Raw genomic sequence first — 16,492 nt, 5'->3', positions numbered from 1 at the left:
TTTTAGTCGCCACCTGGCAATGGCCACGGGGATGCGGCAACAAATTTTGACGTTTAAGTTATGGCTTAAAATGTTTAAGCTCCCCTGGGTGGACACGGATTTGTTTAGCTCACTCTAGGTTTTTCTTTGTCCAGCCCCCCTCCCCCCAAAAAGGATTCGTTGCAATCGCATTCGGGGAATGCAGAGTACAGAAAGGAAAAAAATGGAAATATCATAATGAAGTTTTTGGCCACGAGCAGGCAACTGGTGGAGATGTGAACCTTTTTGCCCGCACATGACGCTTTTTGTGGGAAAATTCCGTTGGTGGAAAAACGCTGGATGAGATATAAATTTAGAGAAATAGAGTTATTCCTTTGAGGTGATATTTCTCCGGACAAAGTAGCACCGCAATCATCATCTGCAGCCACAGCTGCTTCATTAGGTGTCTCTGGTTTTGTGGCTATCTTATGTGTACCCTACGACTTCTGGGTGCATGCAATCGGCTTGGAGCTTACTCAGATACTTAGGCTAACTTACGCAGACTTAATGGCTATGGCAAATGATTCCTCGATGCCTTTCTCTTAACACATCGATGCACACGCACACACACAGACGTTAAAATATATATATGTGGTTATAGATATAAATATTGGCATATAGTTGGGTAGTTAGACGGTTAAACACAGATATATAGAGTTATGGGTGGTAAGTAAACAGCAATAGTAGGGGTTGGGTATATAGAGATGGTTATAACTGGACACCGAGCAAGAACGGAGAAACATGAGCTTATTATTATTTATTATTGTTTAGGAACACAGTGAACAAATAGCTAGAATGAACGATATATAGCACACACCGATAACAATTGATTACTTTGGTGATTGCAAAGCACACACACACACACACTCTGGCACACTCCAGCCCACACACACACACACACACTCGCCGAAGCGGGCTTTTTAAAAGCGAATAGTAAATGGAAAATGGCGAATTGGCGAAATGAGAAATGAAATGGCAATTATTCAAGGCACTTCAATGAGTGAATGACTGGGGATACGGGCATCTAACACTCGTTAGAACCCCAAAAACATTTCCAATTTGTACTCCCTTCGCAATTGTTGTTCGCCATGTTGTTGAAATGTTTTCGCAACGGCTTACGGGGCGTATGATGAATGCATGGCTATGAACATAATTACCACTGATGTTTGGTTTGGCCGCACACACACACAGTCACACTTCTAGACTAACTAGTTGGACATATAGACTAACATTTAGTGAAAGCGTTTCGAAAATAAATTTGTTCAGGTATGGTCTGTTTGGCGTTCTTTAAAATATGTGCTTTAGGGATTATAAAACATGTAGAGATGATACTTTCAAAATTTAGTAGCAGTTGTATTTTGTTTATTCGAGTTTTAGCTGGCTAAATTGTTTGGAGAATTTGTTAAATTTTATCTTAAGATGTTCAGTTCATGGAAACGGACAAAGTCTCGAAAAATCTTCTTTAATCCACAAGAAAATTGTACTCTCTAGCGGAATTTTGGCAAACGGCTTAAAAGACAAGTTTCCCTGCAGTTTTTCAAATAAAAGTTGATAGAAAAATGTTCGACATAAGCAGACAGTTCTATTTATTCTTGACTTTAAAGGAAAGTTCATCAGCCTCTCGGTCAGCCGAGAAGTTTTGGTTTATTATAGTTATTTTTGGGTTACGCATGTTTTGTGACATGTCGTGATTTTTGTTAGTTTTTAATGCTGAGATGGGACGATCGATATTCAGTATACAATATTCAGATGTGGTGGAAAATATCTGATGGTGCATTGGTTTAATATTAACTTGATGGGTTTGCTTAGCTAGCCTAGCCAAGATTTTGATTTAGTAGAATGTATTTAGTTTTAGCTTATATTAATATGGAATGGATTCTCTATTTAGATACTTTTAACATGTGGTTAATACATTTAATTTAATCGTGTTTGTTGTGAGGTGTATGTGTGTTTTGTGTGTGTATGTGTATGGAATGTGGGTTAGTTAGTGGGTGGCTTGGGTGGTAAGGTGAATGTCCTTTTTGGATCAGCTTCTTTATTTGTGGGATGAGGTGGGGGATTTATGTTAAATATATATATTTTTTGCATTTGGTATTATTTTTATGCGGTTTTATTTAGTCTTTTGTTTAGTAAGAGGGATTTGATTTCTCATGCACAATACTTGAAAATCTATTTTGCCTTTTTGTGATTGTCTGGATGGTTTCTTGTTTTGTTTTTTGCAAGCTACGTATGAGTATGACAAAAAACATTTTTCCATTTTCTGTTTTAATTATTTCTTTACTGTTTGTTGTCGGCCAAATAAATTCAAGTACTGAACGTCTAACCAGAAATATTACACCAGCATATTGTTGAACAATCTCTAAGGAGGTTATTGTCTTTCGGAAATGGAGCGAGAGGACTTTGACTTGGTCGCAAGTTAAGGTGAAGTCTAGGTGTGAGTCTTTGACTGGGAAGCAGACCACAGACCGCTGTCCTCGATTTACTTTTCCTCGAGGAATTTGACCCGTGCTGTTTCGAACAAAATACTTGCGCAATATTCTGGTTAAACAAAGTTTAAGTTGTTTGGAGTTTAGTCTGGGCGATTATTTAGCTTGTTTTGCGGTTACTTCGTCTTTGGTTTAGTTTTAGTTCGCCTTTACGGCTTGATGTTTGGTTTAGTTAATGCTGGATAATTCAGGCATTTCATGTTTTATACAACGTTCGGTTAGCATTACGAATCCAATTACAATGTGAGGCCCACATCAACGGCAAGCTGACAATGTACAGTCCCACTAGACAACCACTGCGTGTAAACTACTCTTATTGAAGTAAACAAATGTAAATTATTCTGTTTTTTTCTTTTTTTTTTGTTTGTTTTCCTTATTTTGGTTAAGTCACTTTTCGGAACGTAAACATTGAAAGCAAATCATAAGTGGATAACACTGAAATACAAATATCATAATGTACGGGTAGGAAAAGTCGATTTAGCCACCGAATCAAAAACATTATTGTATGTTTGACTTGCGGCTGGTTTCGATTTTCGTATTTGTTTATTTTTTACTGATTATAAATAGACACACAAACAATAGCGAGTGGATTATGATGCGTTTATAATAATAGCAATATAATTATGGGAATGGATATGAAGTCATACATAACTAAGTGTATGCAAACATATCAAATATGCTGGGGATTATCGTTTTCAATTCAAAAACCAACTCAAATCGAACCGTACAAACCATATCATAAACTAAGGGAGGGCAAACAATGAACTTTACTGGGTTTGTTGATAGTTATATTTCCGAATGGTCGTAATTCCATTGGGAAACCAGTTCAGCAGACCCTTCAAGTTTCCGGATCTCTAAAGGTTAGCTATTAATCTAATTTAAATAAACTAAAGTGCACAATTCTACTACGTAATTATATTCGTAAATGCTAATTTTAACTATAACTAGAACTGAACGCAAAACGAAACGATAACACAATGTCTTTGGGGTCTTCATCCTAAGAATCGTCTTGGATGGTTGTGTTTTCACTTTTGGTCAGCCTAACTTACCATTGTTCAAGTAATACAGTGAGATTAGGTTATATATAGTGGTTTATACGATCCTATGCCTAGACTTAAGTCTGCTCTATGTGGCTGGTTATGTATTGCGCAAACACTTTATACTGATTCTCAGATTAGTTTCTTTGGATTCATGGGGGGCTACGATAGCCTTTCTATTCGGTTAGGGTTATCTCGAGTCCGGCCGGAGTGGACACAGATCACTTACCTGTTGTACATGAGCACGTCGGGTTTCCACAGCTTATTGGGCGTGATTCGGAGATCCTTGACCCCGCCATATTCCGTCTCGTTCCAGCGCAGATTGTAGTCGTTCCACTCCTGCATTTACAGTGTTAGTATTAGTTTTCATAGTGATTGCACTGGTCTAGAGTGGTTTTTCAATATATGTATTACTATCAAATGAATCGACTAAAAATTCAAACAAAAATGCGACATGAAGTTTGGAAAAGAAAACAGATTTGTATGGTTATATTCTTTGGGGGAAAAGAAAGTTGGAATGAAAGTAAGGACTCCGAAATGAAATCTACTCAACTGCTGAGCACATGCACAGACACACATGCACGTACCAACTACCGACTACCACTACCATTACGCACTAGGACTAGGCTAAGACCGAAAGATGGCCAACTCGCTCCATCTCTTTCTGCTAACTGATTGGCAAGCTGTTGCGCTTAAGCATGCCAGCACAAACACACACACACACGGGGCACGCACACAGATACACAGTTGCTGGCTGCATTATACAACAATGTGCAACTTGACAACAATTTCAGGCTAAGTCAAACCCCCAGCCCCTCCTCTTTAGGGGTCGACGGAACCGCACATGAGACAAGTTTTATCAACGTTCCTCGTTTGCTCTTTTCTGATCCTGTTTGTTGGTACACGGCGAGAAATAAAGGCTACTATCTCCTAAAATTCTTGGATCAACAAAATTTGATCATTTACTTCGAGTTTTAAACCAGTTAAACAAAGTAGAAAGCCGTATTAGAATTGAACTATTATTCATTTTAGAAAAAGTTACAAGCACTTTTCGTAGGCTTTAAAAATTATTATATCTAAAATTTTTTGTAAAATTGCATATATGTACATACATATCTATCAACAAAGTTTCTTAAATGACTTTTTATCTTAATTGATATTTGTTTTCTTCCTAAAACTTGTTTAGATTATATTTCTAGAGTTTCGAGATGGTGATATTGTTCTAAGGGATTTTTAAATTGTAAATAAAATATTTTTAAGCAAACTTTGCTTAAACTTTAAAAAGGTTTTTAAAAATGGCACCTCGGGGAATATTTTAGATTTTATGATAATTGCATTTTCTAATCGATTTGAACGATTTAAGGACTGAATTTAGCTTTGAAATCATATATTTTTTCCAGTGCAGTCAAACAGTTGCTCAGTGCTTTGTGTCACTCTGCGGTTGCCTGCAACGCGATTCTGTCCCACCATTCTGTCCTGAATTTCCCCCTGGTCGTTGCGTTTTGTGGCTTTCCTACAAGTGGTTCATGTTCGTGTCATAAAAGCGGCAAAGTTTCCCCTCTACTTAGTTTCGCCTTTGCGGGGCTCATGTTCGCTCTATTGCTGTTGTTGCCGCTGTTATGTTTATAATTTAACACATTTGTGGCATTTTTAGAGCAAGCAATTGTCCTAGCCGACCCCCCTTTGAGCTCCGCCTCCGTCGCACTACAACACAATCCCCTTTTTAAATCACAAAAAATTTAATTACATGCCATGGCCCGTGCTGCATTAAATTATACGAGTGTTAGCCCATGTACTATTGTATCTGCATCTGTGCCGGGCCTGCTTTAAATCTGTTTAAACTTTTTCCGTCCGTTATTGTGTGCGGCTTTTATGACAGCTGTAAAAACAGATGCCTCGTTTCCAGGGATCCCATTTGGAGGTGTGCCGAATGCTCCATGCTCCTAATAACATTTCACCGCTTTGTACGCCGGCGGAAGGACACAGATTTTGATGCGAGCGAGGCATTTATTTTGCGAAATAGTCACCGCGAATCTCACACATTTAGTGGTGCGTGGCTAAGCGTTGGGATCTATGTAGAGATCCCATCTGCTCTCGGCAAAATACAATTTTAAAGGAACAATTAAAAAACTGGTAAGCTTAATAGATTTTTAAGATATGTTACAAATATCGGTATTTTAAAAACTATTTTTATGCTGTTTTTGGCCTAAGGAATCTTTTGAATATAGTTTTATAATATGTTTGCTTTTTTAAAAATATTTATAATTGTTTTCATTAGTAGGTACTGTAACAATAACTGATTTTAATTGATATCTATAAATTTCACAAGCTTAAAATTCGATTTAGTTCCCATATGAGGTAGAGTCCCGTAGTCATCGATTTTTTTGGAATTTTCTGGCCGCGTTTTGTCTCGAATTGCTCTTGCGTTCATGACCGGTTTTAATTGCTATTTGACGGCATAATTGGGCCGTCGCGCAGAACAACAATCGGTTGACTGGCACCATCGACAGCTGGAAGGAGTGGCATTTGGAATTCCAGCAGCTTGTCTGCGGTCGCGAGTGGCAAATTGACAAACATTTGTACACCATTTGGGGGAATAGCGAATAGCGACAGTTTATAAACGCCTCGCTCGGTGCGGCCATCAATCATAAATAGTGTATTTTGCACTAGTCCAGATGCGGCATTTTATGTGTAGTTTGTGTTTGATTGCAATTGCGAAATTACTCATATTTATAGACTTCGTTCGATCAGTTCATCCTGGGATAGAGTGACCAGCTGTGTGCACTCTACGTGTTAAATATATAATTTAATTAATTTCGCAAATTGACAGGACTTAATATGAGTGTAAAAGTACTGAAAAAAATAGCGAGAATATCCCCATTTTATTTCCGCTGTCTGATGTCCGTGCATATATTGCCTTTTTTATTTTTCTCTCACACAAATGATAAGCACTCGCATAACAATCTCACAAAAAAGTAAATGCAACATGGCATGCAGGACGAACAAACACAGAAGGGCCTATTACACGATGCGATCTCGTGGCATGCAAATGTCGCGTGTTTTTTGTGCTGGGTTAGGGGTTCTGTTTAGAGTTATGTTTTTTTGGTCGTTTCGATTTATGTGTTCGATATTTAGTTGCTCTTAGTAGAAAAGAAACCGAAACTAACTCGCACCGAGTTCTAAATAAAAATGTCAAAAAATGTTATTCGCTGTAAAAAAAACTAGTTGCCATTGTAGATCTCTATGTAGAAAAGTTATAAATTCAAAGAGAATAAAAGGAAATAGCGGAAATCAATGTTTATTTAGCTGTGTCTGTGAGTATGTGGGTTTGTATTTAAATAAGCGATTTATTACAGTATTTAAGCTTGTATTTAATGGTACTTATTTAAGTGATGATGTTTAAATAATTTAACGCACACACGAACTAAGCCAACACAATCTCAACGAGAGATAGAAGGGAAAAAAGAGAAAGATTCGGAAAGATAGTTGTTACACGAAGCGATTTTTACAACAGAGCTTTGGGGAGCAGGAATTCAGTTGAAACTTTTAAACGGCTACGAAAACTCGATTAACTCTTGGTACTTAAGGCTGGGGACGTGTGTGTTTAAATTATACTCAGGACAGACTCTTTCGGGACCGAGTCCAGCATTCAGCACTACTAACTAGAAGGATATGCATTCGGCAGATTGAATATCTATAATACTTTCTGCTGGACGGGGCCAGAAAGAGTCCTTGATGCTCGATTTACGGTTAAATAGGTTTAAAGCGATTACACATTATTTAAAATACGGTTTAAGCTATAAGTAAGTATTTAACTTGGGGCTTAGGTTTATGATTTATGATGGCGAGTTTTAGTTAAGACTTACCAACGAAAGCCAAAGATTCGTTATGAGAAGCTGATTCTTCTCGTCCTACAAACGCATTTGGAACGAATTTTGGTTGTTTTGTTGTTAACGCCAAAGAACACAAGAAAATCAAGTTCAACGCAAGACCAACAATGGAAAGTAATAGTAAGTAAGACGAAAGGAAAGCCAAAAAGTTAATTTAAGTCAAAAGTTTAAAAAGAGCAGAGCATGATAAAAGAAAGTTTTGGTTTATACATTGGTTTTATGAGTTTTATAAGGTTTTGTTTTTTTTCTTTTCTTTTTGAGCTGTTTGTCTATTTTTTTATTTTATTTATAGCATCTGTTTTTATGACGTTTATGAATACGATTTTTTGGTGTTTTAGTTTAGTCTCCACTAGCTCTGCAGGCGATGAAGTGTGGCTTTAATGTGTTGCTGCCTCCTTTTAACTTTGCTTGGGCTTCAGGGGTTCTTAAAGTGCCGGTAAGTAAGAACATTTATCGTTCTCTTTGGGGCTGTTGCAATTAACTTGTCTCATCTCCCATCATCACTCAATTTGGCCAGAGACCGAGGAAGAAGCCGAATGAAATGCTATCAAAAACTTTGTTGGCCCAGAGCAGCTTTGAGCTGCTCGCCTTGAAACCTAATCTCAATCCGAACTGAATTTTAATCTGCTGGTCGGTGGGCCTTCAGATCCTTTGTCCATTGCGCCAATTTACTTTACAATCCCGCCGCCCTCTTTGCAGAATATACGGATGTACATTTATATAGTCTTCATCCCTGATGCCTGGCAATAAAAACTTTGAACTAGGTATCAAAACCCATTTATCTTTATACAAAATTTTAATTAAAGATATTTCATGCTGGCGCACTGTCAGTCACTCAACCGCCAACTATCCAGTCCAGTCCATCCACACCACCGGAAGTTGGTTGTTCAAGGTGGCCTTCAACGGTTGCCGTTTGAAATGCAGATGAACGACTCACCGAATCCGGCAGATCTGCATGTGAAAGCCCCTCTAAGGTGACTGTCATTAATAACTTGTCGGGGTAAACAACAAAAATGGTTACATCACACAGACGCAGAGAAACAGAAACCGCAGGCCCCCGAAAAAAAATGGGGAAAAACACCAGGGAATGCGGGGGAGTTTGGCAGCAGCTGCAGTAACGACTTGAGCCATTAAAAAAAGCCAGATTCGTGACCGAAAGGGGATCTAATGATATGCAGGGCGGGGCAGCATACCCCACAATCCTTGGACACGAGTTTGTTCTGGTGACCTGGATGATTTCTGCTCGCGATTTACCATTTTACCCCCAAAGGCGAATGGCTCCCGGCTCCCAGCATTTAAGCCAATATGCAGCCACTTCCTCCTCATGTCAAATGCCACAACACAGCAACATTTGAATATGCGGTGGGGATTGGTAGGTACACGCATACACATATGTGGGTGGATTTTGATATTTTTGCTGTTGACACCTTATAAAAATGGCGGTTTTGTGCAAATTTCATGTTTATGACAGACAGGATGCGGTACGGGGACGTGAGCCCCTGACATTGACGCATACTAATGACACTTGTGCCACCGTCTTTTGGGGCGAAAAAACTTAAAGCACCATTTGCAGCAGACCTCGCATCTGCATTAAGCTTTCGCTTAATCGTGACAAAGTCGCTTTCCCAGAAACAGATACATATAGATGTACATACACTGGTACTCTGGTACTGCTCTCCTGCTGCATAAGCTTATAGATTTATTTTGCATTAACGTGCCAAATTGTTTTTAAATGAGTTTCTAATGAGCCAACAATTGCCGTTGTCGTCTGTAGTAACAGCCATCCAGATTACAGATTTCGGGGCACTCGATCTGGGGATCCCCGGACCCTTTTGTAGTCGAACTCCCGTGATGAATGAATGTTTTTGGCAAACTTTGTTGCTGCTGCTTGCTGTACAAATGGGTTATGCACATGGGCCAAAAACGAGAGTAGACTAACACCAGCCTTTCAAGGACGAAGTTTGTTGGCCTTGGCAGGACTCAAGTGTGTGTGTGTTTGAGGCGAGACAAATGAGTGGATGATAAGTGAAGGAGCCACTTTGCTCAACGCTGCCAAATGACTTTGTCGAACTCTGGCTGGTGTTAGCGGGCCATAATTTGGGCGAAAGTGTGTTTATAATGGATTCAAGGCGTGCTTGCCAAGTATCAATGGTTAACGCTAATAGATTCGACAGCACCTCAACTTTTAATCTTTGCCCTTGAAAGTCAAAGTCGTTGACTACTTTTTTAATGGCTGAATAACATCAAATATTATGGGGTTTTGAATTTTTCTTCCTTCCGAAAGAAGGTCTCTAATATGATTTTACAAGAGACTAGAACATGCTTTGCTATGAAAATTCATCCAGGAAAACAAATCCTACATTTTTCAACATCTCTGTTAATTTATTATCTTTCTTATTTGAGGATTCTAAAATCAGTACAAATTTATTAAAAATGAGTTATTAAAAAACTCTAACAACCACTTCTCTTACGGGCACACCAGTCTAAATGGCTTTTGTTTGGGTCTTAATGAGGCTAACTCAAAAATTCAATGGCTGAATTAATCTTCATTTTTTCCTTGCTATCAGCTTAATGTTTCCTTTGACAGAAACTTAGAGAAACGAAAAACATATTGCTAAATAATCTGCATTAGATTCCGATTTCTGACTTTCAGCTTGGGCCACACCCCCTAACAACAGATTAAACACCATCAAAGCTTGTTCGCTTCACACCCTCGGAAATTTGCAATGTTTTCATCCGTTTTTTGGGCGGCTGGGAAAGCGTTTAGAGAGTAAGAGAAAGTGGGGGAGGGTGGCCTTTGGCCATTTCCTTTTGACACATATTTCTAAAGCCCCAGTCATTTAGGGGGCTTTGTGGTGGCTGCAACCTGGCAAGTCATTAGACGAGAGGTTACGACGAGTGGGGCTAAAATGGTGCTATGGTGTTAGCCGAAAAATGCTAATGACTTTATTTTTCTTAACTTTGATGCTGATGACGCCCGGACCACAATGTGCATTTTAATGTCGTGCCAAAGGAGCCTTCGACCTGGCCCGACCTCGTCCTGTGCCCGCCACAGCTCCTCCAACTCAATGGCATTCGGTTGCAACGAGCTGACATGACGGGCCATCATCATCATCATCTTCAACACCACCATCTATAGGGCAATCATCTGGGTGAAAGGCAAGAAGAAATGCTGAAGGAGTAACCTTTGGTTAGCCACGACCACGTAGTGGCCCATATCCTTGATGGCAATATTGCGAAACTTTGCCAATTGTCGGCGCTCCGGTAATCCCCACCATCAGAGGGAATTTTCGAAGGGCATTCATTATTAGTTGGTGCAATTTGAGTAATTGACCAAACTGTGACCAGGAGCCGCTGAAAATGTCAGGGCTCGTGGAATCATAAATCTCCATTCGGATCGATTTATAATTTATGCCACTGGAAATCAACGCGTTGCGGTTTCCATTTCGCCCCCTGATTTTTGATCCCCCTCCCTGGCAATCCATCTGTCCGATTGGCGAGTGCATAAATAAAATTATTTCATACATATTTAATCGTGTAAATTAAAATGCATTTGATTTGCGAGCGCATAGATGTCCTGGCTTTAATTGTATAATTTATTCGTGAGGCTGTGGGCGAGACAATGGGCAGGGCAAGCACATTAAGGCCATAACTTCATCGATATCTTTTGGTTTTTAGTAGGTTTGGCTGTTTAGGTTGTTAGTTGTGTTGCGCAATATGCAGATACATTTAAATGGCAGTATATATATATATATATTTATATACGTATAGATATAGATACAAAGAAAACACCGATTTGGAATTTTAAGTTTATCTTTCACGTTTTTAAATGCACTTCGTTTAAACAACATGCAAGACACGACTTTAGTTGTTTGTTGCTTGTTTTGTTTTTGGTTGCGTTTTAATTGTAGCTTTTGCCTTTTACTCAGATATGTATAATCAGAGAACGCTTTATGACATGTACCCAGCAAAAATATATGGTAAGTATACGAATATCGAACATAATCCGTAAAGAATACATGTACACACTATCTCTCACTGCAGCACACACATCAATCACACACGCACAACGATGGGAATTTAAATGCAGGTAAAACATAATTGGAATTGGAATAATCGGGTAGTGGGGTGGCTAACGGTAATAGTCTTGTAAATCATTTTGTCAATCGATTAATGCACTTAATGGAGCATACTAATTTGGGTCGAAGGTTATATTTCTTTGGGCCATGGAAGGGGAACCACATTATGCTATTTCGAACGTATTCACTTAAATTGCAACTATTTATTCTAACTTTAAATGGGTTGTAGCACTAAATATTTGATTTTAAACTAAATATGTTTGGGGTTCCTTTGGCTCTTGACTGTAATTACCCATTCCCCAGTGGAAGCAGCGATTTAAATAGGGTGATTACGGAGGGTTATCAACGGCAACTGTGGACCATCGGACATTGTATCACGAATATAATTTCCCGACTAAGCACATTTATTCACACGGCACGCCGCATGTTTCCGGGGAATTATATATAAAATGTTTTCATTTCACGTTTGCACAGTCACGAAAAAACAGAATGCATAAAAAAAATTACAAAATAATTATAACAAAATAAAATAAATAATAAAGCCAAACACGACGAAACAAAACTAACTACGTGGCTGATCCACCAAAACTGTTTTCATTAGAGCCAATCAATTGAAAATATATTTATGAAGTTTAAACCAGGCTTCCTATCTTTATACCCTTGCAGAGGGTATATTGATTTCAGTCAGAAGTTTGCAACGCAGTGAAGGAGACGTTTCCGACCCCATAAAGTATATATATTCTTGATCAGCATGACTAGACGAGTCGATCTAGCCATGTCCGTCTGTCCGTCTGTCCGTCTGTCCGTCTGTCCGTCTGTCCGTCTGTCCGTCTGTCCGTCTGTCCGTCTGTCCGTCTGTCCGTCTGTCCGTCCGTTTCTACGCAAACTAGTCTCTCAGTTTTAAAGCTATCGGGCTGAAACTTTCCCAAAAGACTTATATCTTTTGCAGGTAGTATATAAGTCGGAACCAGCCGGATCGGACAACTATATCTTATAGCTCCCATAGGAATAATCGGACAAAAAAATGAAAAAAAATTATATCTTTGGTGTTTTTTAGCATATAAACTCCTAAGCTTGGAAATAACAATTTTTAAATAATTTTGAATTTTGAATTAAATTTTATCGAAATCGGACGACTATATCATATAGCTGCCATAGGAACGATCGGAAAATTTGTGGAAAAATAATATGAAAAAAATTTTAGCTTCGGTGTTTTTCAACATATAACCTCCAACGCTTGGAAATAACATTTTTTAATTAGTTCTGAATTTCGAATTAAATTTTATCAAAATCGGACGACTATGTCATATAGCTGCCATAGGAACGATCGCAAAATTGGTAGGAAAATAATATGAAACAAATTATAGCTTCGGTGTTTTTTAACATATAACCTCCTACGCTTGGAAATAACATTTTTTAATTAGTTCTGAGTTTCGAATTTAATTTTATCAAAATCGGACGACTATATCATATAGCTGCCATAGGAACGATCGGAAAATTGGTAGGAAAATAATATGAAACAAATTATAGCTTCGGTGTTTTTTGACATATTATCTTATACTATTGGGAATATCATTTTTTGTGTTTTTAAATTTAATAATTATAGCTGCAAGGGTATATAAGCTTCGGCTTGCCGAAGCTAACTTCCTTTCTTGTTTTTTTTAAATTGGAACGACAATTAGTTGGATTTAAAAGTTGTTAGGAAAAAGGTTTTTTTTTTACGGGAATTGAAAATTGACGGGCAATCATAAATCTGCCTCTGGTCACTGGTTAGCTGGATGGTTGGAGGGGCTATTAATTTTTTTGAAAAGGGTTTTCCTGCCCTGTCTGCAGCTCGATGGTTTTCGCTTTACGGTTGCGGGTCGAGAGTGACCGGAACGATTGCAACTCGGTTGTTTTCAGGTGAGGCCGGGCACAAACAACGCGCAAAAAAATGGCTGTCGCTTCAGAAAAATATAAATTTTATTTATGTCCCTTTGGGTCCTTTGTTTTGATTTATTTGTTTATGTTTATGGTATGCCCGGCAATTTCTGCCAATTTAGCAATGCCATTTCGAGCATCCCTTGTCCAGCAGAAGGCTATTTCCCCGCCATCACGTCCATTCCAGGTGAAATTTGTGTAAATCAAAAGTTTTAGATGTGAGGCGATAGGATTAGCCGAAAAGGTTCGCCTACCCAGAGCAATTCTGTATCTACCAGAGATAATATAATGATTCTGATACAAATGCCAGGTAAAATAATAGAGAAATCCTAGGCAGCTCTGCTCTAAATCATCATCAAAGCATTCTCAGTTATTTATGAACATTAATTCTTTATAATTGGATTTAAATTGTGCTGTAGTTGCATTTGGTACATGTATGTTTTTAACGTCCTTTTAATTGAAATGTGTTTAAACGGTAATCAACAGACGTCGCTTGCTTTCAATATAAAATGTCAAAAGAACAAACAAACGTAAAATTGTTCAGGCATTCACACACACAAGCTCACACGCGCTCACACACACACACTCACACACACACACAGACATATTGAGACAACACATATGCAAACGCAAATATGTATTTATTTATTGATAAAGAAGCCCCCGGGGGGCAATAATTATTGAATGGCAAAAAACAAACTCTGAGTAAACGAAATGAAAAGAAATTTGTGGTTTTGGTGGTGGTACAAGTTACATATACATATATTAAAAATTTGTCGCTTTTCGCGTGACAAAAACGGAAGCCTCGAAATAGAAACGAAAAACACAGTCGATCGAAATGAAAAACAAGCCTAAGAATTATATTGTTGTGATGTTGACACTAAAACGACGGGTACATGTCACTTACCAAATTTAACCACGCATTTGTGGTCAGAATCTGATTCTTTTCATCCTATAAGAGACGCAATCAATAATTGTTAATTTATAGCCTGCTCACGTTACATTAGTCTTATGCATCGACAATTCAATTCTGTTTAGTTTCGATTCGATTCGATTTGATTCGATTCGGAAGATTATCCGACAGCGAATGGAGACTGAGCCCCATGCGAACGCTTCTGATTATTCACAGTTTTTCTGGGTTATTTGCTTTGATGCTTTCGAAAATGTTAGCCTGGCCAAGAGGATTGCGGATCCCCGGCGACCACTTACCACGTCGATGATCTGCTGCAGCGTCAGTCCAAATTTGACCTCCAGGGGCTCCGATTCGTTGGCGACCGGTCGCTCCAGCGTGTTGTATGTGGAGAGCAGGTGGTTCAGCAGGCGCTTTTCATGAGGTCCTTGACAGCTTTCTGCAAAAAAATAAAGAGGAAACGAAAAACCAATCAGAGAGGGGAAGTGAAAAACGTGTGGCAATCAAGTGGCGGCATCATATTTGCCACTGATTTATGGCGCTTTCTGCCAAATTAAACTAATAACCCAGCTCACTTATTGGCAGTTGGGCAGAGCGGCTCATTACGGAAAAAGTCATTAAAAAAATGGCATGTACTTCGACAGCGTGATGCCTTTTTGGCCGAAAGTTAATTGGTTGAAACCATTTCGGAACTCTAAATGAAACGACCCTTCGCTTTTGGTCAGAATTGTAGCTGTGCGTGGGCGGAAAGGGATTTAATGTGCCAATGAGAGCTACTAAACTGGAGTATTTAATGCTCTGTTATTGGCATAGTTATTAATGACTACTTCTAAAAAGTGACTCCCCAAAATTGGTTTTCTTAGTTAATTGTCTATGTTAATACTTATTAACCATTCCATTTAAATTGCCCCCTGTAACTTAGGTATTATAATTATTGACTGTAAATAAGATAAGGCACACTTATGATAGTGTGGGCTCATATACCTTGTGTTATATTTCCATTCAAGTGCTCTTACATAGTTGCTTCTATGGCCTCCGGCAAATGGCTTTGGCTCCCACACAATTTGGCCTGCCTCCTTCGCAATTCCCTGGTTTTGGACTGGCCTAGGTGGCAGCCATAAAATGTCATTAAGTGCCACTGTGTAAGAGCTCCGCCGCAGAGGACAGTCGGATGGAGAATGTAAGGTGGAACAGGTGGATCCGGAGGAAGTGTCCTGGTGCCCTGGTACCAGGTACATTGTGTTAAAACAAACCGTAAAATGGGCAATGGCAAATATTTGAGATGAGCGCAAAAGTTTTGGGGAATTCACGAGGACCGAGTTTCGTATCCCAAGAGCGCTGATAAATTGACAACTCAATTGTGAAAACTATTTGCACGCCATTAGGCGAAAAGGCAGCAACAAGAGGTGTGACCAGTTGGGCCAGGGGACAAATATTGACAGGCCAGCCGCAAAATTTGAGCCCAACAGTGTGTCAACTCATTCATGAATGCATCGCTTCTCCGACCTACGGCCTCCAGTTTCAGGTGCTCCATTGCTGTAGTGCCTCGGTGGTTTTTGGCTTGGTTCCAAGCTGTTCGCATTCATGGTGGCAATCGAATCCATGTCGGAATTGCGTTTAAATTATGCAATCGGCAGAGGAGCAGAATCACAATGAAAAGCAGGAGCAGCAGCAGGAGCAGCCCATGAATTTGGCATGGCCGAGCAACCACTTGGAACTGACCGCTGACCACTGACGAACTGACCAAACCCACAGGCTGTCAAGGTGAACGATTGTGTTTATTACATGAGCATTAATATGCAAGGCACAGGCAGTGGGAATGCGACCTGATGTGGCGTTATGGGTTGCAAGTGGGTGGCAAGTGGGTGGCAACAAAGGGTTCGGCCCACAATGTCCTTTGTACTGCCGACAAGTGACACTAATAAGCAACTAAGCTGCTAACCGAGTGCATTTCATACTAGACAGGCGAAAGTACCAACTCTGACGGCTCCGAAAATATAAAAGCTTTCTATTGATCTTAATTTATAATTTCATCCTATCACAAAATATTCATATGGATTCGACAAATTGTATTAAACCAAATATTCTATTAATGCTGATATCTATAAGATCGCCTCAAAATTATATTATTTCTTTGTTGCAATATAAACAT

General features: G+C 39.1%; 1 protein-coding gene across 5 annotated transcripts in view; it reads right to left on the bottom strand.

The window, feature by feature from the left end:
• The window catches only part of LOC119546769 (acetylcholine receptor subunit alpha-type acr-16), a 107,372-nt gene that overhangs the window by 18,955 nt on the left and 71,925 nt on the right, over window positions 1-16,492 (bottom strand). For 3 of the 5 annotated variants that reach the window (XM_037853320.1, XM_037853318.1, XM_037853319.1), the window contains exons 4-6: window positions 14,640-14,779; window positions 14,338-14,382; window positions 3,771-3,880 (exon numbers count right to left, since the gene is read on the bottom strand). In XM_037853320.1, the coding sequence (XP_037709248.1) occupies window positions 3,771-3,880; window positions 14,338-14,382; window positions 14,640-14,779 (295 nt within the window). Of the gene's footprint in view, window positions 1-3,770; window positions 3,881-7,407; window positions 7,453-14,337; window positions 14,383-14,639; window positions 14,780-16,492 lie in introns of all 5 variants that reach the window. The other 2 variants (XM_037853317.1, XM_037853315.1) reach the window with 1 other exon arrangement.

Source organism: Drosophila subpulchrella, chromosome 2L, assembly GCF_014743375.2.
Source record: "Drosophila subpulchrella strain 33 F10 #4 breed RU33 chromosome 2L, RU_Dsub_v1.1 Primary Assembly, whole genome shotgun sequence".
Taxonomy (NCBI): Eukaryota; Metazoa; Arthropoda; class Insecta; order Diptera; family Drosophilidae; genus Drosophila; species Drosophila subpulchrella.
This window is presented reverse-complemented; position numbering and strand designations above follow the sequence as displayed.